The sequence below is a fragment of the Oncorhynchus keta genome, chromosome 19 (genome assembly GCF_023373465.1).
Source record: "Oncorhynchus keta strain PuntledgeMale-10-30-2019 chromosome 19, Oket_V2, whole genome shotgun sequence".
Lineage (NCBI taxonomy): Eukaryota > Metazoa > Chordata > Actinopteri > Salmoniformes > Salmonidae > Oncorhynchus > Oncorhynchus keta.
Genome location: NC_068439.1, coordinates 19,760,114 through 19,783,342, shown reverse-complemented (window position 1 = coordinate 19,783,342; position 23,229 = coordinate 19,760,114). Strand labels below are relative to the sequence as shown.

Sequence of the window (23,229 nt, the reverse complement as noted above, 5' to 3'; positions counted from 1 at the left end):
CCTCTTCTATAATGTTCTGTCTCACCCCTTCCTTCCCTCTTCTATAATGCTCTGTCTCACCCCTTCCTTCCCTCTTCTATAATGCTCTTTCTCATCCCTTCCTTCCCTCTTCTATAATGCTCTGTCTCACCCCTTCCTTCCCTCTTCTATAATGCTCTGTCTCATCCCTTCCTTCCCTCTTCTATAATGTTCTGTCTCACCCCTTCCTTCCCTCTTCTATAATGCTCTGTCTCACCCCTTCCTTCCCTCTTCTATAATGCTCTTTCTCATCCCTTCCTTCCCTCTTCTATAATGCTCTGTCTCACCCCTTCCTTCCCTCTTCTATAATGCTCTGTCTCATCCCTTCCTTCCCTCTTCTATAATGCTCTGTCTCATCCCTTCCTTCCCTCTTCTATAATGCTCTGTCTCATCCCTTCCTTCCCTCTTCTATAATGCTCTGTCTCATCCATTCCTTCCCTCTTCTATAATGCTCTGTCTCACCCCTTCCTTCCCTCTTCTATAATGCTCTGTCTCACCCCTTCCTTCCCTCCTCTATAATGCTCTGTCTCATCCCTTCCTTCTCTACTCTATAATGCTCTGTCTCACCCCTTCCTTCCCTCCTCTATAATGCTCTGTCTCATCCCTTCCTCCCCTCCTCTATAATGCTCTGTCTCACCCCTTCCTTCCCTCCTCTATAATGCTCTGTCTCATCCCTTCCTTCTCTACTATATAATGCTCTGTCTCATCCCTTCCTCCCCTCCTCTATAATGCTCTGTCTCATCCCTTCCTCCCCTCCTCTATAATGCTCTGTCTCACCCCTTCCTTCCCTCCTCTATAATGCTCTGTCTCATCCCTTCCTTCTCTACTCTATAATGCTCTGTCTCATCCCTTCCTTCCCTCTTCTATAATGCTCTGTCTCATCCCTTCCTTCTCTACTCTATAATGCTCTGTCTCATCCCTTCCTTCCCTCTTCTATAATGCTCTGTCTCATCCCTTCCTTCCCTCCATCCTCAGAAGTAAACTCAGAGATCGTCCATATTCCGTCCGTGCTCTATGGCGTCAAAGGGAAGTCCCTCCTCCTCTCCGTGGAGACTTACTTCCGATTGGAGGACGTTGAGATCCAGGGCAGCTGGTACCAGACCCGGCCGGGGGGCCCCAAAACCCTGCTGGTGACCTTCCACAACCACACCGCCATCATGCTGGCCTCGATGAGACACAGGAAGCGCTACTTTTTCCAGCCCCCCAACGCCTCTCTCCTGATCCCCATTCTGGACGAGGCGGCGGAGGGGGACTATCACCTGGATCTGGACATTCACTTCCCCCAGAGACAGGAGCTCGTCAGGGCCGAGAGGACCGTCCACGTCACTGTCGATGGTGAGTTAGTGGACACCAGAGAATCTTATCTGTCAGACTGTATTTATTACAGCCAGATTTATTAAAGCAATATAAATATATACATATTAAGAGGGTAAGAAATATATTTATTTTAGCCTTTTAAAATCACATCAAATCAAATTGTATTCGTCACACGCGCCGAATACAACTGGTGTAGACCTTACTGTGAAATACTTACTTACAAGCCCTTAACCAACAATGCAGTTCAAGAAATAGAGTTAAGAAAAGATTGACTAAATAAAATAAAATAAAAAATAAAATAAAAAGGAACAGAATAAAATAACAAGGCTGTATACAGGGGGTACAGAGTCAACGTGTGTTAGTGGATTAGAGTGCGTTATGGCATTCATGATGTCATAATGAGTAGTGCTCTAATATACTGTATGTACTCATTCAGTAACTAGGTTCATTCAGTAACTAGGTTCATTCAGTAACTAGGTTAATTTCGTAACTAGGTTCCTTCAGAAACTAGGTTCCTTCAGAAACTAGGTTCCTACAGTAACTAGGTTCCTTCAGTAACTAGGTTCCTTCAGTAACTAGGTTCATTCAGTAACTAGGTTCCTTCAGTAACTAGGTTCCTTCAGTAACTAGGTTCATTCAGTAACTAGGTTCCTACAGTAACTGGGTTCCTACAGTAACTAGGTTCCTTCAGTAACTAGGCTCCTACAGTAACTAGGTTAATTAAGTAACTTGGTTCCTTCAGTAACTAGGTTTCTTCATTAACTAGATTCCTTCAGTAACTAGGTTCCTACAGTAACTAGGTTAATTAAGTAACTAGGTTCCTACAGTAGGTTCCTTCAGTAACTAGGTTCCTACAGTAACTAGGTTCCTAAAGTAACTAGGTTCCTTCAGTAACTAGGTTCCTACAGTAACTAGGTTAATTAAGTAACTAGGTTCCTACAGTAACTAGGTTCCTTCAGTAACTAGGTTCCTACAGTAACTAGGTTCCTTCAGTAACTAGGTTCCTACAGTAACTAGGTTCCTAAAGTAACTAGGTTCCTTCAGTAACTAGCTTCCTACAGTAACTAGGTTAATTAAGTAACTAGGTTCCTACAGTAACTAGGTTCCTTCAGTAACTAGGTTCCTACAGTAACTAGGTTCCTAAAGTAACTAGGTTCCTTCAGTAACTAGCTTCCTACAGTAACTAGGGTAATTAAGTAACTTGAAAGATATGTACTTTTGTGGCTTGCTTGGCTGCGCTTAATATGTGCCTATCATCATCTTACTGTTTCGTCTCTCCCCTTCTCCAGTACCTGTGTCCACTCCAGTTATCCAGAAGACACCATCTTCTACAGTTGTTGAGGACAAGGAGAACGTGACATGGACCTGTAGGGTGGAGAACGGAACCAGGGTCCAGTACCAGTGGCTGAGGAACAACATGCCCCTAGATGTTAGTGATCGCCATCAGTTTTCCCAGGACAACTCTACTCTGGTGATAAGCCCTGTGAGGAAGAAGGACATTGGACAGTACCGCTGCCTGGCCAGGAACCACATCAGCCAGAGACAGAGCCACACCCTGGACCTCAGTGTCTTCTGTAAGTACTGTCTATAACAGCACATTACTTTTGTTCTGTCTATAACAGCGCATTACTGTAGTTCTGTCTATAACAGCATATCACTGTAGGTCTGTCTAAAACAGAACATTACTGTAGTTCTGTCTATAACAGAACATTACTGTAGTTCTGTCTATAACAGCACATTACTGTAGTTCTGTCTATAACAGCACATTACTGTAGTTCTGTCTAAAACAGAACATTACTGTAGTTCTGTCCATAACAGAACATCACTGTAGTTCTGTCTATAACAGCACATTACTGTAGTTCTGTCTATAACAGAACATTACTGTAGTTCTGTCTATAACAGCACATTACTGTAGTTCTGTCTATAACAGCATATTACTGTAGTTCTGTCTATAACAGCACATTACTGTAGTTCTGTCTAAAACAGAACATTACTGTAGTTCTGTCTATAACAGCACATTACTGTAGTTCTGTCTATAACAGCACATTACTGTAGTTCTGTCTATAACAGCACATTACTGTAGTTCTGTCTAAAACAGAACATTACTGTAGTTCTGTCTATAACAGCACATTACTGTAGTTCTGTCTATAACAGCACATTACTGTAGTTCTGTCGATAACAGCACATTACTGTAGTTCTGTCTATAACAGCACATTACTGTAGTTCTGTCTATAACAGAACATTACTGTAGTTCTGTCTATAACAGCACATTACTGTAGTTTTGTCTATTACTGCACGTTATACATGACATTTTTGGTCATTTAGCAGATACTCTTATCCAGAGGGATTCAAACTAGCAACCTTTCAATGACCTGCCCAACAGTCTTAACCACTAGGCTACTTGCCACCACTATAAAAATGTTGTACAAATGTCTCAGACATACAACTACTTCACAGACAACTACGTCTCATACAACTACGTCTCATAAAACTACTTCACAGACAACTACGTCTCATACAACTACGTCTCATACAACTACGTCTCATACAACATGGGTCACAATAGAACATCATGTTTGCTATTCATGAGCTAGTCAATGCAGAACACATGTCAAAATGAATAAACAAGAGCCTGGGGAAAGAACTTAATGACTCAACTTCCCGCACTGTATTTTCCACATTTTACAGAAGTAAAAATACTTCCATCCCCCTGGCCTTCTATGAGTAATACCAGTATGGAAATTCAAACCATAAGAGACCTCAGTGAGGTCTGAAAACAGAAGTGACTGAAATTTGCATGGGAGTCTGACAGAGGCCCACTGTTCTGTGGCAATACTATCATGTCAGTACTGCAGTATCGCTATCGGGCCTCCGTTAGGTGAAGGAAACCAGGCTGGTTGTGGCAGGTTTGGAGGTTAGCCGACGTGGAAGGATACTGTTGACATATGTTCAGACATTAACCCATTCTACAGTTGAAAACAAGACAAAACATGTTGTAATAGGACAATTTGCAGTCCAATTATGCTAAATGCATTTGCTAATGGTTGTAGGTTGAGATGCAGTCAGAGGGAAGAGATTTAATAGATGGAACTTCTTTACCTTAACATCTTATCTTTTTTAGATAAATATATTTTATTTAGGATTTTAGACAAAAGATAACAGACAACTGAACATTTCACAGACTAAAGTGGTGCAGCTGTCTAAGGCACTGTATCTCAGTGCTTGTGGCATCATTGCAGACACCCTGGTTCAAATCCAGGCTGTATCACAACTGGCTGTGATTGGGAATCCCATAGGGTGGTGTGTAATTGGCCCAGCGTCGTCTGGATTTGGCTGGTGTAGGCCGGCATTGTAAATAAGAAATTGTTCTTAACTGACTTGACTAGTTAAATATTGGTGGTGCTTCAGAGATGGTTGTCCTTCTGGAAGGTTCTCCCCCATCTCCACAAAGTAACTCTGGAGCTCTGTCAGAGTGACCATCGGGTTCTTGGTCAAGGCCCTTCTTCCCTGATTGCTCAGTTTGGACGGGCGGGCAGCTCTAGGAAGAGTCTTGGTGGTTCCAAACTTCTTCCATTTAAGAATGATGGAGGCCACTGTTCTTGGTGACCTTCAATGCTGCAGAAATGGGTTTGTACACTTTCCCAGATCTGTGCCTCGTCACAATCCTGTCTCAGAGCTCTACTGACAATTCCTTTGATCTCATGGCTTGGTTTTTGCTCTGACTTGCACTGTCAACTGTGGGACCTTATATAGACAGGTGTGTGCCTTTCCAAATCATGTTCAATCAATTGAATTTACCACGGGTAGACTCCAATCAAGTTGTAGAAACATCTCAATGATGATCAATGGAAACAGGATGCACCTGAGCTCAATTTTCGAGTCTCATAGCAAAAAGTCGGAGTAATTATGTAAATAAGGTATTTCTGTTTTTATATTTTGAATACATTTGCAAAAATTTTGAAAAACTTGTTTTTGCTTTGTCGTTATGTGGTATAAGGTGTAGATTGCTGAGGATTTTCATTTATTTACTACATTTTAGAATAAGGCTGTAACGCAACAAAATGTGGAAAAGGTCAAGGGATCTGAATACTTTCTGAAGGCACTGTATGTCTTGTAACCTGATTTGTAGTGGTGAAGAGCCCAATGCTGCCTCACAATAGGATGACATGTTTGGTCATTTAATGTCATTCTGAATATATATGTATCTTTTTTAGAATTATAATTTTTTTTACCCCTTTTTCTCCCCAATTTCATGGTATCCTATTGGTAGTTACAGTCTTGTCCCATCGCTGCAACTCCCATCGCTGCAACTCTCCCCTAACCCTGGTCGCGGCCAGATGCACACAGCCCGGGATTGAACCCGGGTCTGTAGTGACGCCTCAAGCACTGTAATGCAGTGCCTCAGAATGCTGCGTCATTTAGGAGGCCCTGACATTCTGAATTATTGCTAATAAAACAATTTATCCTAGCTGCCAAAGGATCCTAGCTTTCCTCAGTCCCAATAGAGCTGGAAGTCGATCATAAAACTATGTTCCCAGAGGGCCGGTTTGTGACAATATGAACCACTCTAATATCTCCCAGATGGCCCCTACAACCTGGCTGTGAAGTCTGACCATGGTCTGCGAACTGGGGAGGTCTTCACAGTGAACCCTGGTGAGCTGGTGTTCTTCGACTGCCAGGCCGACTCCAACCCTCCCAACAGCTGTATGTGGATCTCTAAGACCAACAACGCCACTGAGGTCATCACTGTGGGACTGCGCCTGGAGGTCACCTCCTACAAGCTGGCCCAGGCCGAGGAGTTCCTGTGCAGGGCGTTTAACAATGTGACCCAGAAGCAGGACGAGACCCAGTTCACCCTGGTGGTGGCCAGCCTGGGGACAGGTGGGTAGAGCTGGCCTGGGGTGCTGGAGGGAGCGTAAGAGGGACTGGGAACACACACACACAGCCCTGGGGCGCTGGCATAGCGTAGGTGGAACTGGGAATCAGGTCTGAGTACACACTGTGCACATTATCATGCCATAAGGTACCAAGGTGAAGACCTATATTTGTAACCTACGTAGTTTATAAAGTATGACTTTTCTAAATATGAGCAGCAACCTTGCTTGCTGAGAGTCCAAATTAAAGGTACATTTAGAAGAGAGTCAGTTAATCCACCCACACAAGGTGAATCATAAATATTGTATTTCTCCTTAGTTGCCAAGTACCGGTCACTCTGGCCTGTGTAAAAGTCCACTGGCTCTATGGGAGAGTAAACAGAGAAAAATAACAGCTGGTCTCATTGTTGACCATGTTTTACTGCATGTGTGGAGTTTCTATGCGTAGGTGGTTTCAGTCTCCAAATTGAAAAATATGCACATAATCTTGGCTACTGTATAGCAAATAACGCTGTAAATATATATATATCCTATTAAGAATGATCTAAAATGTCGATGAACAAACTAAACACACTAACTGTCCACCAGGTCTGGGTTGACAGGTTTACTCTCACCTTGGACTCTTCTCAAATTTGTACAATTTAGTCACTAAACCACCAGGGCCGATATTCTCCATTGAAAGAGCTTCTTAGTCCAGGACTGGGCTTAATCTGTGTCTGGGAAACCGGCCCTGATTAAAGTTTTGAAATTTGAATCTGACTGTAACAATACTAACTTTATTTATAGAGTGTTTTTCAATGGCAGGTTAACAAAATGCTTCTCAAAATTAATAAAAGGACTACAGAAGATACAGAGACAGAAACATTGAGAAGGAAAACAAAATAGCTATATAAAATCATACATTAGAAGATAGTTTTAGAAAAGTGGATTTTGAGGAGCAGTTTTAAAAGAGGCACTGATTCTGCAAGAGTTTATGGTTGTTCTCTTTCATTTGTAGGAAAGGAGAGATATGTCCAGGAGAGCAGATCATTCTCTCCTCTGGCTGCCATCACTCTGTCCTGTCTGTTCATTAGCTCTATGTTACTGGTCTACTTCAGAAGGAGCTGTCATCATCCCAAGAGAGGTAAATGTTATGGTTATCTTCATAATGACTTAGGATGATAGCAGCAACTGTAAACACAGTAGAAACTAGACACTACTGTAGGCACTAGACACTACTGTAGGCATGAGACACTATTGTAGAAACTAGACACTACAGTAAACACTAGAAACTACTGTAGAAACTAGACACTAGAGTAGGCACTAGACACTACTGTAGGCACTAGACACTATTGTAGAAACTAGACACTACAGTAGACTCTAGACACTACTGTAGAAACTAGACACTAGAGTAGGCACTAGACACTACTGTAGGCATGAGACACTACTGTAGAAACTAGACACTACAGTAGACACTAGACACTACTGTAGAAACTAGACAGTAGAGTAGGCACTAGACACTACTGTAGGCACTATACACTACTGTAGAAACTAGACACTACAGTAGACACTAGACACTACTGTAGAAACTAGACACTACTGTTGGCACTAGACACTACTGTAGGCACTAGACACTACTTTAGGCACTAGACACTACAGTAGGCACTAGACACTACTGTTGGCACTAGACACTACTGTAGAAACTAGACACTAAATCAAATCAAATAAACACTGTAAACACAGTAGGAACTAGACACTACTGTAGGCACGAGACACTACTGTAGAAACTAGACACTACAGTAGACACTAGACACTACTGTAGAAACTAGACAGTAGAGTAGGCACTAGACACTACTGTAGGCACTATACACTACTGTAGAAACTAGACACTACAGTAGACACTAGACACTACTGTAGAAACTAGACACTACTGTTGGCACTAGACACTACTGTAGAAACTAGACACTAAATCAAATCAAATCAAATGTATTTATATAGCCTTTCGTACATCAGCTGATATCTCAAAGTGCTGTACAGAAACCCAGCCTAAAACCCCAAACAGCAAGCAATGCAGGTGTAGAAGCACGGTGGCCAGGAAAAACTCCCTAGAAAGGCCAAAAACTAGGAAGAAACTTAGAGAGGAACCAGGCTATGTGGAGTGGCCAGTCCTCTTCTGGCTGTGCCTGGTGGAGATTATAACAGAACATGGCCAAGATGTTCAAATGTTCATAGATGACCAGCATGGTCAAATAATAATAATCACAGGTTGAACAGTACAGTAGACACTAGACACTACTGTAGAAACTAGACACTACAGTAGACACTATAGAGACTATGTAGACACTAGACACTACGGTTGACACTAATGTAGGCACTAGACACTACTGTAGAAACTAGACATTACAATAGAAACTACAGTAGACACTAGACACTGCTGTAAACACAAGACACAAGACACACCCAATTTGTAAGTCGCTCTGGATAAGAGCGTCTGCTAAATGACTTAAATGTATGTAAATGTACACTACAGTTGACACTAGACATTACTGTAGACACTAGACACTGCTGTAAATACCAGACACTACTGTTGACAACAGACATTACTATAGACACTAGACACTACAATAGACACTAGACACTACAGTAGACACTAGACACTACAGTAGACACTACAGACACTACTATAGACACTAGACACGACAGTAGACACTACAGTAGACACTACAGACACTACTATAGACACTACTGTAGACACTAGACACTACAGTAGACACTACAGACACTACTGTAGACACTAGACACTACAGTAGACACTACAGACACTACTGTAGACACTAGACACTACTATAGACACTAGACACGACAGTAGACTCTACAGACACTACTGTAGACACTAGACACTACAGTAGACACCAAACACGACAGTAGACACTACAGTAGACACTACAGACACTACTGTAGACACTACACACGACAGTAGACACCAGACACGACAGTAGACACTACAGTAGACACTACAGACACTACTGTAGACACTAGACACTACAGTAGACACCAGACACGACAGTAGACACTACAGTAGACACTACAGACACTACTGTAGACACTAGACACTACAGTAGACACCAGCCACGACAGTAGACACTACAGTAGACACTACAGACACTACGGTTGACACTAGACATTACTGTAGACACTAGACACTGTTGTAAATACTAGACACTATTGTTGACAACAGGTCCCTAACCAACAGTGCGATTTTTAAGTAAAAAACAGGTATTAAGTGAACAATAGATAAGTAAAGAAATAAAAACTACAGTTTAAAGACAGTGAAAAATAACAGCATCAATCAATCATTCAAATGTATTTATAAAGCCCTTCTTACATGAGCTGATGTCACAAATTGTTGTACAGAAACCCAGCCTTAAACCCCAAACAGCAAGCAATGCAGGTGTAGAAGCATGGTGGCTAGGAAAAACTCCCTAGAAAGGCCAGAACCTAGGAAGACACCTACAGAGGAACCAGGCTATGAGGGGTGGCCAGTCCTCTTCTGGCTGTGCCGGGTGGAGATTATAACAGAACATGGCCAAGATGTTCAAATGTTCATAGATGACCAGCAGGGTCAAAAAACAATAATCACAGTGGTTGTAGAGGGTACAACAGGTCAGCACCTCGGGAGTAAATGTCAGTTGGCTTTTCATAGCCGATCATTCAGCGCATCTCTACCACTCTTGCTGTCTCTAGAGAGTTTAAAACAGAAGGTCCTCGAACAGGTAGCACATCCGGTGAACAGGTCAGGGTTCCATAGCTGACGGCAGATCAGTTGAAACTGAAGCAGCAGCACGGCCAGGTGGACTGGGGACAGCAAGGAGTCATCAGGCCAGGTAGTCCTGAAGCATGGTCCTAGGGCTATCCATCAGAAAGATGGATAGAAAGAAAGAAAGAAAGAGAATTAGAGAGAAAAAAGAGAGAGAATTAGAGAGAGCATACTTAAATAGACACTACCATAGACACTAGACACTACTGTAGACACTAGACATTAACGTAGACACTACAGTAGACACGAGACACTACAGTAGACACTAGACACTACCATAGACACTAGACACTACCGTAGACACTAGACACTACAGTAAACACTACAGCAGACACTAGACACTATAGTAGATACTAGACACTAAAGTAGACACTACAGTAGAAACTAGGCACCACTGTAGACACGAGACACTATTGTAAATACTAGACACTACAGTAGACACTAGACATTACAATAGATACTAGACCTTACTGTAGACACTAAACACTACTGTAGACACTACTGTAGACACTAGACACTACTGTAAACACTAGACACTATAGTAGAAACTAGACACTACAGTAGACACTAGACAATATTGTAGACAATAGACACTGCAGTAGACACTAGACACTACTGTAGACACTACAGACACTACAGTAGACACTTGACACTGCAGTAGACACTATGCACTACCTACTGTAGACACTATACACTACAGTAGACACTACAGTAGACACTAGACACCACAGTAGACACTGCTGTAGATACTAGACACTAGACACTACAGTAGACACTAGACACTACAATAGACAATATACACTACAGTAGACACTAGGCACTACTGTAGACACTATACACTACAATAGACACTACAGTAGACAAGATAGACTACAGTATACACTAGGCACTACAGTAGACACTACTGTAGATACTAGACTCTAGACACTACAGTAGACACTAGACACTACTGTAGACACTATACACTACAATAGACACTACAGTAGACAAGAGACACTACAGTAGACACTACTCTAGATACTATACACTAGACACTACAGTAGACACTAGACACTATAGTAGACACTACAGTAGGCACTAGACACTACAGTAGACACTAAACACTACTGTAGACACTCGACACTACATTAGACACTAGATTTTGAAGTTTGTTAACTGTACAGTACATGCCAATCATCTGCCAATGTTGCAGTATGTCAAACTCAAACAGCATCTGTGGAAAAAATGACATGTTTTTCTGAGGAAAGGCATTCAACTTAAAAAAGCCTGAAATCTTGCCTGTAGGGTAAAATACAAATAGTTGTTGTTATTATTAAAACAATATGTTCCTTTTACAGTTCTCATGAACATCTATAACAGGTAAGACCATTACTGATCAGTGCTTACACATGAATAAAGATAACCTTTGTCTAGGTAGCCTACCTACAGTAAATGAGTTTAATTAAAATGACTTTGCCTCTCCCATGCAGACCTTTGACAGAACAGAGACGCCCACACCGTTCGGGTAAGTTTCCCCTCTGGACCTGCAATGTTTACCTTATACCCTCTCGTTCCTGCCTGTTGTTAGGCAGTGTCGTGTACATAGCTCTAGACAAACAATACTCCTCATAAACCCTTCACTAACGTAGAACAATTACAGTAATCATACTTGTTTGTCTTATGCAGGCGTATTAGCCCATGAACTCGGTTGCTGATCTCTTCAAGTTTCAGTTGGATCTGTCTGTGCTTTAGTGAACTGAGTTCAATACATTTAACTATGGTGGGGCGGTATTCAGTTTCCCCCAAACCAAAAGTGACATGTCCTAAATGAAAGAACCTACTAGGAAGGAACAAGAAACAGGAAGTAAATAGAGAGGACACTACATTGACACCAAAAAGTCTATCAGGTGAACTACATTTTACTTGCAGGTCATGAGGATGCAACGGAAGACTTTGGCATCTATGAGTTTGTCTCTATACCTGGGAAAATGGAATCTACACAGGTATGTTGTATGTCTTGCAACAATGCAGCTTGGTACAATAGGCCTAGTTTTCTGTAGGAACATATCTTTGATATTGTAGTGAACCTCATTAATTAATGAGCCCACACTAGGCTACCTAGCGTGTGACAGGGAGCCTAGCGATTAAGAGCATTGGGCTAGTAACCAAAAATTTGCTGGTTCGAAACCACGAGCTGACTAGGCAAGGCACTTAACCCTAACTACTCCTGTAAATCTCTATGGATAAGAGTGTCTGCTAAATGACTAAAATGTGAATGTGCAACCTCCTCATAAGGTTAACTGTATTGGAGGAATGCTTAACGTGTTTCCCTTTCACACATGTGACCCGGGTTCTACTCCTACTCCCTCCATTTGCTATAACATATAGTGTCCCTGAATGTGTTGTTTGTTTTCCTTTCCCAGGCATCCAGCAGATCTCTGGCACACCTAGAGTCTGTCCAGGATTTGCATACCACCATCTATGATGTCATCAGGCACATCCCTGAAACTCCCACGCTGGCTACCCAGAGTCTGCTGGGAAAGCAGTGTGAAGGTTAACCAGAGTATCCCAAATTGCATCCCAAATTTAACTCTATTTCCCTATATAAGAATATATATATATATATATTCCGAGTTTCGCAGCGGTCTAAAGCACTGCATCTCAGTGCTAGAGGTATCACAACCGGCTGTGATCGGGAGTCCCGTTGGGGAGGGTTTGGCCGGGGTAGGCCGTCATTGTAAAATAAGATTTGTTCTTATCCTACTTGCCTAGTTAAATAAAGATTAAATAAAAATACAAAATGTATGCACTACTAGGGGCGGCAAGTAGTACACTATATAGTGACGCCTGTTAAGAGCATTGGGCCAATAACTGAAAGGTTGCTGGGTTGAATCTCCAAGCTAAATAATCTGCAATGTGCCATTGAGCAAGGCACGTAAGCCTCTGACACAGTTTCAACATCCTACTTAAAATGTTCTAATAATTATTTAAATTTAAAGAACAAGAGCTCAAAAATATTTTTGTTCTCTCTTCAAATTGTATATTTATTCAATGTGCTCTTTCAAGCTGCCTCTGGAAGTGGGCAAGAATATTTGGATGAAGGAATTATCACATTGCATGTGAGATACTGTCTGATGGAGGTGTTGTATAACATTATTTTTCAGCATGTAAATGCAACATCTGCTCCACACTGTACTTACTTTATTGTTCTGTTTTGAAAGAAATGCCTTTTTATTTGAGTGAATATGTTATGAGTCCTATCCTCCTGTCTTTTTCTAAACGTAGCTCTTTTGTTGATCTTGACATTGCCATGTACACTCTACCGGAGTGTGAAATGTGTTGGTGCCTGTCTGCAGAGTATTGTACAGTTTCCACTTACAGATATGCACTTTTTGTATTTGAATAAAGATTTATAACAATTTGACTAGCTTGATTAAATAATTAACTATATGATAAATGTTTTCTGCCTCCTATAACGTCTTAAATGAATAACTTTAGTGATGTGAGATGTGTTGCGAACGGTTGTCCGTTATTCTGGTGGTGAATGCAACGTTATTTAGTTGTGTCACTGGTCTGATCAGGTCTCGTCTGTTCTAGTTTGTTCTGGTCTGTTCTGGTTTGGTGAGAAAGAGGGAACGACAGAAGGAGAGTTCAGCGTGTGGTACTGTGCCTTCCACCTGCTCCTGCTGTCTCCTAGTCACGAATAGTCTGTGTATGTGTGTGTGGGAGGGAGGTTGAGTGGAGAGTGAGTGAGTGAATCTTAATTTAGATGCATGACTCGAGCAAAAACAGACCAACTGCAAGAATACCATCAGCTGTGTCAAATGTGTTAGTTTATCCCCAAAATATGCTGGAGAGTTGGTCCTAGATAAAACTGATACTACTTTCCTTATTGTGGAAACACTGGGAGGATTTACATTTTGAGCCTGACCGTGGGCAAAATATTGACCAAATGCATTCAGCATTTAGAGTGTATTTTATGATGTCGGCTCCTGGTAGGGAGACCATCTGTCTCTCTCTATGTTTTACGGGAGGATCCACTCTATTCAGCTGCATGACAAACAACACTGGTGCCTGGAGGCAGCACCTCTCCGCGCCTTCATTTAACAGGGAAATAGCCAGTGGTGTCATTAAGCAGGAGCAGGAACTAGACTAGGTTACTCCCTGTGTTTTTTTAAACCAGGCTAGTAGGCCCAGTGTTTGGTGCTTGAGATGACACCATCCTTAGTTTATGAAACAAAACCATTTGGGATTAAGTTAATTAAATAGCCATGTAAGATGTGTTATAATACCCCCCTCAAGTAACCCCATGATTTTTTAAACATTAGGGTTCCTCGCTATGCACATAGCAATTAAATTACTATTCTATTTAATTCATTGTAGGAAGATGGGCTACATGATCAACAATTTTCTGCATTATGGGATAGGCACACACACACACACACACACACACACACACACACACACACACACACACACACACACACACACACACACACACACACACACACACACACCTATTTTTTGTCTTTTGACAAGTGCCTCTTTCTATAGGAATGGACAATATCACTTACAGTAGTAGAGTATCCCACTACTGCCATCTATTGTTCTAAGATGAAGTTGCAGGAGACACCTTGAACTTAAACCTATATACCTGCTTTACAATTTTGAAAAATAAAACCACATGAAAGGGGAAGGGATATCAGATCGTCAGTTGTCCAACTGAATGTATTCAACTGAAATGTTTCTTTCTGCATTTAACCCAATCCATCTGAATCAGAGAGGTGCGGGTGGCTGCCATAATCGACATCCACATCTTCGATGCACGGGGAACAGAAATGGAGACATGATAGTACAAGTGGCTTTCATAAATTTAAATGGCCTGATTCCAATAAAGGGTTTATTACATGTATATTTTTTACGAATTTGTGGGTAGCATTAACGTTTAACTCTGCTGGGACTACATTCAATAAACAACGCAATAGAAATGTTTTGGGGACAAACATTTCATTTGTAACGGACAAGTGGAACATTTTTCAAAAATGGACAAAACTACATATTTTACTGTTTTTGACAACATGAGGTAAAAACAGGAACATGCAGTTTTAAATTGTCACACGTCACGCTTGTAGTTTTCACTAGTTACCACAGCAACAAAGTTAAAAATGGGGTATATTATAAAAATGTATTAAAACAAAAATTTGCTTTTTGGTCTTAATTTATGTTAGGGTTAGGCATAAGGTCAGAGGTGTGGTAAATGTTAGAGTTAAGGTTAGGTTTTAAATCCCATTTTAAGAAGATACATGTTTGACTTTGTGGCTGTGGTAACTAGTGACGAGGGCTTTGCAGTACCCATTGAACTACACTTCCCAAATATAACAAATAATCACATGATAGATAAATAACATGGCCTCTCTCTCAGAGAGCCGGAGCTGAATCGTTGACAGTAACTTTCTAAAATTAACCAATTATCTTTTGGACAAAACAATTATTTCACGATGCAAAAGATAAAGTCACTTATGGCCCGGCAGGTAAGTCCCCGAAGTTTCACCTGTCGATCGCATTCGCACTAGCTGTAGGCAGCATGCTAGCCAGGTAACGTCAGTTAGCTAGTAGCTGACAGTTGACATCTGATCTGATAACAATGTGCATTATAACGATGATCTTGGTCAATTTAAATAACAGAACAAGATCTCAGTTTAGATGGATATTGCTTTCTCATCGAAAGAGGAAACGCGATAGTTGGCTCGCTACCAATCTGCATTCGTGCTCAGACGTTTCATTAGCCAGCAGCAATGAGAGGGCAAAACAACGGATAGGGAAGTGGGCAGATATGGAAGTTCTCACCTTGTAATGTTAGCGTGCTAGTACCCAGCATAACGTTACAAGGCCTATCGGTTACAGACATTCTTGAGATCTGTATCTTGTTACTCAATAGCTAGCTACAATTTATTCAGAAAGTATTCAGACACCTTGACTTTTTCCACATGTTGTTTCGTTACAGCCTTATTCTAAAATGCAATGTACGCGCAATAACCCACAATAACAAAACGAAAACAGGTTTTTAGAAATGTATTGAGACCCTTTGCTATGAGACTCTAAATTGAGTTCAGGTACATCCTGTTTCCATTGATCAACCTTGAAATGTTTCTACAAATAAAGGACTCTCAGACCATGAAAAACAAGATTCTCTGGTGTGATGAAACCAAGATTGAACTCTTTGGCCTGAATGCCAAGTGTCATATCTGGAGGAAACCTGGCACCATCCCTACGGTGAAACATGGCGGTGGCAGCATCATGCTGTGGGGATGTTTTTCAGCAGCAGGGACTGGGAGACTAGTCAGGATCGTGGGAAAGATGAACAGGGCAAAGTACAGAGAGCTCCTTGATGCAAACCTGCTCAGGACCTCAGACTCGGGCGAAGGTTCACCTTCCAACAGGACAATGACCCTAAGAACACAGACAAGACAGCACAGGAGTGGCTTCGGGACATGTATCTGAATATCCTTGAGTGGCCCGGACTTGAACCCGATCAAACATCTCTGGAGAAACCTGAAAATAGCTGTGCAGCGATGCTCCCCATCCAACCTGACAGAACTTGAGAGGCTCTGCTGAGAAGAATGGGAGAAACCTCCCAAATACAAGTGTGCCAAGCTTGTAGCTTCATACCTAGACTCAATGCTGTAATCGCTGGCAAAGGTGCTTCAACAAAGTACTGAGTAAAAGGTCTGATACTTCTGTAAATGTGATATTTCAGTAAGATGTTTTGCAAATGTATTAAAAATATACACTGTTTTTGCTTTGTCGTTATGGGGTATTGTGTGTAGGTTGATGAGGAAAAAACAATTTAATCAATTTTAGGATAAGATTCTAACGTAACAAAATGTGGAGAAAGTCAAGGGGTCTGAATACTTTCCGAATGCACTGTATGTGCAGAGTCATATGCTGTAGCAATGTGTCAGTCTGGCATACACATCATACACACCTACACCACACAGAGACTGTCTGTAGCAGCTCACCACTGACTTCAGCCAAGGGTCATTTTGTCCATTGATTACTGCACGTAGTATACAGTTAGCTAAACCTGCCTGTTGTAAAATACCAACTTCATCCTTATTGTTGATGACAGGGCCTGAAAAGCCCACAGGAGAGCATTGCAGACCTCAGCCCAGTGGAGGACTTCAGGATCCCAAGCAAGGTAAGCTCTCTTCAGAGATGTAGTATAATACAATTTCTATGAAGTTTGATTTAGTGGTTGTCTCTGATGCTATTTAATTTCACTGCATTCAGACAGTTGTTCGCATTATTGTTAACCAATGAGCACTAAACCAGAGTTCTCCCACCCTGTTCTTGGAGCGCTACCATCATGTAGGTTTTCACTCCAACCTGAATCTAGCACGCCTGATTCCTAATAAATAGTTGGTTGATGAGCTGAATCAGGTTAGTTGTTAGTTAGTACAATTGTGTCAAATATACAGCGTTCCTTCCGGTTACCCACAAGTGAAACAGTTTCAGATGATTCAGATACTGCCTAAACCAACTAGCTCCCCCCTGTGTGTTAACGAGGCCTATTTCCAATAGACTGTTTAATTTCCTGTACATTTCTACATGAAATCATAATTAGTTCCCCCAACTGTAATTATTCTCATTTTCATTCGTCTGTGTAGCCGAGCCCTGTATCTTGTTGATCGCCCAGGACTGAATGACATGCAGTATGAGTGTTGCCCTGTGTCATAGCACATCCTTTGAGTGAACAGCTTAGGTTTTGAGACCACTGAAAAAAGGTAGGCTATTACATTTCGGTCTTCGATTTAGCCAGGGTCTCCTGGAGGCAATTTGGTAAGAAACACTTTAGGAGTCACATTCTTTATGTAATCACTGTATTTCAGTCTGACGTTACATTCACATTGCCTTATCTAGTCTCTCTAGTCCTTCAGGGGCTGTTGAATCATTATTCTACATCACACTACAAAGAAGCCAATTGTTGGAAAGATCGAAGTTGGTCATTCACCAAACGACACTCCTCACGTCAAGGATAACAATCCGGATAATGCCTCACTGTACTGCCGAGACACTATTGCAGCAGTTTGTATGGGAGAGTGAGCCATTGCTTAGAAAAAGCAACCAGTCACAGTTAGCCATGAGGGGCTACATTTGTTATTAGCCACTAGTTCTGAGTGCGAATTCAATTTGTAAAGAGTGTTTCTCAGCGATGAAGAAAATGCCCTGTTTATAATGTTAGTCACTCTTTGGGAGACCTACAAGCCACTCTCTTTGACGTCTGTATTTTTGACCTTCTATGAGCTCCAGATGAATATAACTTGGAATGGGACCAACCCCATTATCCACCATGCAGGGTGATTCAAGAAGACATTTAATTTCCTCTGTTCCAAGCCTGTTATTGACGTCCGCAGCTTTTCTTTCTCCTACCTGTGAGGGCAGCAGACTCAAAGTCTGAAAGTTGACTGCTGACCTCTCCCATTTTGGCTGTCAAGGTTTAGGCCGAGCCGACGTGGACGATGTCACACTGACGTGGAAGATGTCACACTGAACAAAGGCAATGACAGGCTGTGTCCAAAATGGCACCCTATTCCCTTTAATGACCCTCCAAGCCTGGGGCCACACTTTCTAGTAGGCTTAAATTGAAAATATGGCAAATAGCAGTGGAAATATTGTATGCTGTTATCCTCAGTAATTTTCCATCCAAGTTGTCAGACCCCAGTGGCTTGTCGTTGTTGATAGACAACAATCAATTTTCACCTCTTCCACACTCACTTTACGCAATTCAAAATTACAATGCTTGTGTTTCATAATTTGGTCAGATAAACTTGGATGTGTAGTGTCAGTGTTTTTGTTGCTGTCATGCCTAAGTTTGCTAATCTTGCCATTTTTTATAAATTTTTTAAGTAGTTTCAGTTGGTTTTGTGATGAATGAGCCATCTGATTATTTTAAGGATGGAGATGAGTTTGCCTTTCCCCCCTAAAATGTCATTTTTAGGTGCTCCAAAGCTTTTTACTGTCCTCCTTTGTCATTTATCATTGTTTCATAGTGTAGTTTCTTCTTTTTTTTCAGTGTAGTCACATGATTTCTCAATACGTTCTCCAATGGGTTGTGCAGCTAGACTTATGCCTGAGTACTTTTTACTTTCTATGGTTCTCATTCTATCTAGCTTGACCTTTAATGAGTTTGGACAGATGTGATACAAGGAGCAGAGAGGGAAAAGGGGTTCATATTTTTACTTTCTACCTCCTATCCACACACCATCAAACCAAGTGAGGTGGGGGGGTCAAACTAGAGCCATTCAGGCCTATATAAGGCTGTGGTTCAAACCATACTATTCACATAGCGCAAACTGGTTTGGGTGTGGTTCAAACCATACTATTCATATACGGTACCTGGCAAAAGTTTGGACACCTACTAAATTCAAGGGTTTTTCTTTATTTGTACTATTTTCTTCATTGTAGAATAATAGTGAAGACATCAACACAATGCAATAACACATGGAATCATGTGTTTCTTCAAAATAGCCACCCTTTGCCTTGATGACAGCTTTGCACACTCTTGGCATTCGCTCAACCAGCTTCACCTGGAATGCTTTTCTGACAGTCTTGAAGGATTTCCCACATATACTGTGTACTTGTTTGCTGCTTTTCCTTCACTCCGCTGTCCGACTCATCCCAAACCATCTCAATTGGGTTGAGGTTGGGTGATTGTGGAGGCCAGGTCATCTGATACAGCACTTCATCACTCTCCTTGGTCAAATAGCCCTTACACAGCCTGGAATTACTGTTGAAAAACAAATGATAGACCCGCTAAACGCAAACCAGTTGGGATGGCATATCGCTGCAGAATGATGTGGTCGTGTGCTGGTAACTCTAATGAACTTATCCTCTGCAGCAGAGGTAACTCTGGGTCTTCCTTTCCTGTCTCGGTCCTCATTGAGAGCCAGTTTCATCATAGTGGTTTTTGCGACTGCACTTTAAGAAGCTTTCAAAGTTCTTTATGTTTTCCACATTGATTGACCTTCATGTCTTAAACTAATGATGGACTGTTGTTTCTCTTTGCTTATTTGAACTGTTCTTGCCATAATATGGACATAGCCCTATTTGGTAAAAGACCATCCTCTGTATACCTCCCTTACCTTGTCACAACACAACTGATTGGATCAAACACGTTAACTTTTAACAATGCACAACTGTTAATTGAAAGGCATTCCAGGTGACTTGCTCATGAAGCTGGTTGAGAGAATGCCAATAGTGTGCAAAGCTGTCAAGGCAAAGGGTGGCTACTTTGAAGAATTTCAAATATAAAATATGATTCAATTTTTTAAAATATATATAATTTGAAAGTTAAAAAAAAAAAATGAAACAATTTATTTGGTTACTATATAATTCCATTTGGGTTATTTCATAGTTTTGTCTTCACTATTGTTTAACAATGTAGAAAATAGTGAAATTTTAAGAAAAACCCTTGAATGACTAGGTGTGTCTAAACTTTTGACTGGTACTGTAGCTCAAAGTTGTTTGGCTGTGGTTCAAACCATTCATCCTCAGATATATTTTCTAGTTCTGTTGTGTTTGGTTGAGTCCGAGAATGGTCGATGGGCGGGTCTAAATGAATTTATCCAGAAGACGGCCGTCATAGGATTCATGTAACCTTGCAAGGCTGTACAAGGCTGTTTCTGCTCTTTTGACAACTCATTTGGAATGCAGACGTATACTCATTCCTTAAAAGGAGGCCAGCTCTTTCTCCCTGACAGATAAGTGTTGTTGTAGGTCCCTCTCTTTGTAGCCCTGAGATACTTTTCTCTCTTTCCTCTTTTTGGGCCCTTTATTTGTACAAACCACATTTCATTTACTTCTCTGACTAAACAGCAGATCACATATGGTAGAATTCCTTTGATATTTTTTTTTTACACTCAATCTTTTCTTCCCTAGTACATTTTAAGAGGCTTTTGTGGGCACTTAATAATTCAGACATTTAATCAAGTCTCCACAGTCCCTTGAAGCGACAGATGTTGCAATCATTACAATTCACTTCTTTCAAGCCCACTGTGTGTCCTAATAATCTCTCTTAAGTGTACACTCGTTCACTACTCAGTGTAAATGCATCAAATTGGTGATGGCATATTACCATACACCATTAATTTCCTTTCAAATTTATGAAGGGAAGTGAACAATTGCACACTTCAGGAGTAAGGAGAGATAATTAGCATGTACCCTCTATTGGTGCGTGGGTCAGCTGTTTGTTCACACGCAACAGCCCACAATTTCTAATACCCACCCGCAACCGCCGGACTAGACACTGCGTGTACAAAACATTAGGAACACCTTCGTAATATTGGCCTCAATTCATGGGGGCATGGACTCTACAAGGTGTCAAGTGTTCCACAGGAATCCTGGCCCATGTTGACTCTAAGTTGGCTGGATGTCCATTGGGTGGTGGACCATTCTTGATACACACAGGAAACTGTTGAGCATGAGAAACCCAGCAGCGTTGTATTTCTTGGCACAAACAGGTCCACCTGGCACTTACTACCACACCCCGTTCAAAGGCACTTAAAGAATGTTCCTTTCCCATTTACCCTGTGAGTGGCACACATACCCAATCTATGTCTTAAGGCTTAAAACTCCTTCTTTAACTCGTCTCTTCCCCTTAATCTACACTGATTGAAGTGGATTTCACAGGTGACATCAATAAGGGATAATAGCTTTCACCTGGATTCACCTGGTCAGTCTATCATAATGTTTTGTACATTCAGTGTATATGATATGCATTTGTCAGATATACACTGTGTAGAAAGGTATGTGACCACCCCTTCAAATTAGTAAATTTGTCTATTTCAGACAAACCCGTTACTGACAGGTGTATAAAATCAAACACCGGAGCAGAAGGCAGACGTTTTACGTGCCCCCAACCAATTGTTTTTTTTTGTTCGTTTACCTGCGTTTAACTTTTTTTTACTCTTTTTGCACATAATGTTGCCGCTACCGTCTCTTATGACAAAAAATAACTTATAGACATCGGGACTGCGATTACTCACCACGTACTAGCAGAATCCTTTTTCTTCTTTCACGACTCTGACGAGTCCGAGGCGGAGGATATACGGCTCCCTTGGGAACAGACACCGACTCCAGTGATCTGCGTGAAGAGGAGGTGGAGAAAGAGAGGCCGGAGAGCGGGCTGCCTTCTGAGGAGTTGGAAGCAATCAAATAAACCCCCACTCCCCTCAATTCTGCTAGCAAACATGCAATCTTTGGACAATAAAATGGACGAGTTACTGGGAAGATTAAACTACCAACAGGACATTAAAAATGGTAACATCTTATGCTTCACGGAGTCATGGCTGAACGAGGACAATATCAACATACAGCTGGCTTGGTTATACATTGTACCGGCAGGATACAACAGCAGCGTCTGGTAAGACAAGTGGCGGTGGTCTATGTATTTTTGTAAACAAGAGCTGGTGCACGATATCTAAGGAAGTCTCACGCTATTGCTCGCCTGAGGTAGAGTTTCTCATGATAAGCTGCAGACCACACTACCTACCAAGAGAGTTTTCATCTATATTCCTTGATGCTGTTTACATACCACCACAGTCAGAGGCTGGCACTAAGATAGCATTGAATGAGCTGTATTCCGCCATAAGCAAACAAGAAAATGCTCACACGGAGGCGGCGCTCCTAGTAGCCAGGGACTTTAATGCAGGGAAACTTCAGTTTTACCAAATTTCTATCAACATGTTAAATGTGCAACCAGAGGGAAAAGAACTCTGGACCACCTATAACTCAAACAGAGATGCATACAAAGCTCTCCCTCGCCTTCCATTTGGCAAATCTGACCAAAATTCCATCCTCCTGATTCCTGCTTGCAAGAAAAAATTAAAGCAGGAAGCACCAGTGACTAGATCAATAAAAAAGTGGTCAGATGAAGCAGATGCTAAACTACAGGACTCTTTTGCTTGCACAGACTGGAACATGTTCTGGGATTCCTCCGATGGCATTGAGGAGTACGCCACATCAGTCATTGGCTTCATCAATAAGTGCATCGATGATGTCATAATCACAGTGACAGTATGAGCATACCCCAACCAGAAGCCATGGATTACAGGCAGCATCCGCACTGAGCTGAAGGCTAGAGCTGCTGCTTTCAAGGAGCAGGACTCTAACCCTGAAGCTTATAAGAAATTCGGCTATGCCCTCCGACGATCCATCAAACAGGCAAAGTGTCAATACAGGACTAAG

The 23,229-nt window shown here is 41.5% G+C and overlaps 2 protein-coding genes and 1 long non-coding RNA gene across 5 annotated transcripts in view; 2 read left to right on the top strand and 1 right to left on the bottom strand.

The window, feature by feature from the left end:
• The window catches only part of LOC118372791 (HEPACAM family member 2-like), a 35,128-nt gene extending 21,720 nt beyond the window's left edge, over positions 1 to 13,408 (top strand). Inside the window, exons 2-9 of one of the 2 annotated variants that reach the window (XM_052469965.1) lie at positions 997 to 1,353; positions 2,625 to 2,909; positions 5,917 to 6,216; positions 7,207 to 7,332; positions 11,343 to 11,364; positions 11,475 to 11,509; positions 11,914 to 11,987; positions 12,408 to 13,408. In XM_052469965.1, coding sequence (XP_052325925.1) covers positions 997 to 1,353; positions 2,625 to 2,909; positions 5,917 to 6,216; positions 7,207 to 7,332; positions 11,343 to 11,364; positions 11,475 to 11,509; positions 11,914 to 11,987; positions 12,408 to 12,542 — 1,334 coding nt within the window. In that variant the 3' untranslated portion in view covers positions 12,543 to 13,408. Of the gene's footprint in view, positions 1 to 993; positions 1,354 to 2,624; positions 2,910 to 5,916; positions 6,217 to 7,206; positions 7,333 to 11,342; positions 11,365 to 11,474; positions 11,510 to 11,913; positions 11,988 to 12,407 lie in introns of both variants that reach the window. The other variant, XM_052469964.1, reaches the window with a different exon arrangement.
• On the bottom strand, positions 9,538 to 22,633 carry LOC127909291 (uncharacterized). Its single transcript, XR_008070632.1, has 2 exons — positions 22,029 to 22,633; positions 9,538 to 10,097 (listed from the first exon to the last, which is right to left on the bottom strand). It is a non-coding gene; the product is annotated as an uncharacterized LOC127909291 (long non-coding RNA).
• Positions 15,378 to 23,229, top strand: part of LOC118372792 (syndetin-like) — a 260,402-nt gene continuing 252,550 nt past the window's right edge. For both annotated transcript variants that reach the window (XM_052469962.1, XM_052469963.1), the window contains exons 1-2: positions 15,378 to 15,515; positions 17,114 to 17,182. In XM_052469962.1, coding sequence (XP_052325922.1) covers positions 15,483 to 15,515; positions 17,114 to 17,182 — 102 coding nt within the window. In that variant the 5' untranslated portion in view covers positions 15,378 to 15,482. The remainder of the gene's footprint in view (positions 15,516 to 17,113; positions 17,183 to 23,229) is intronic.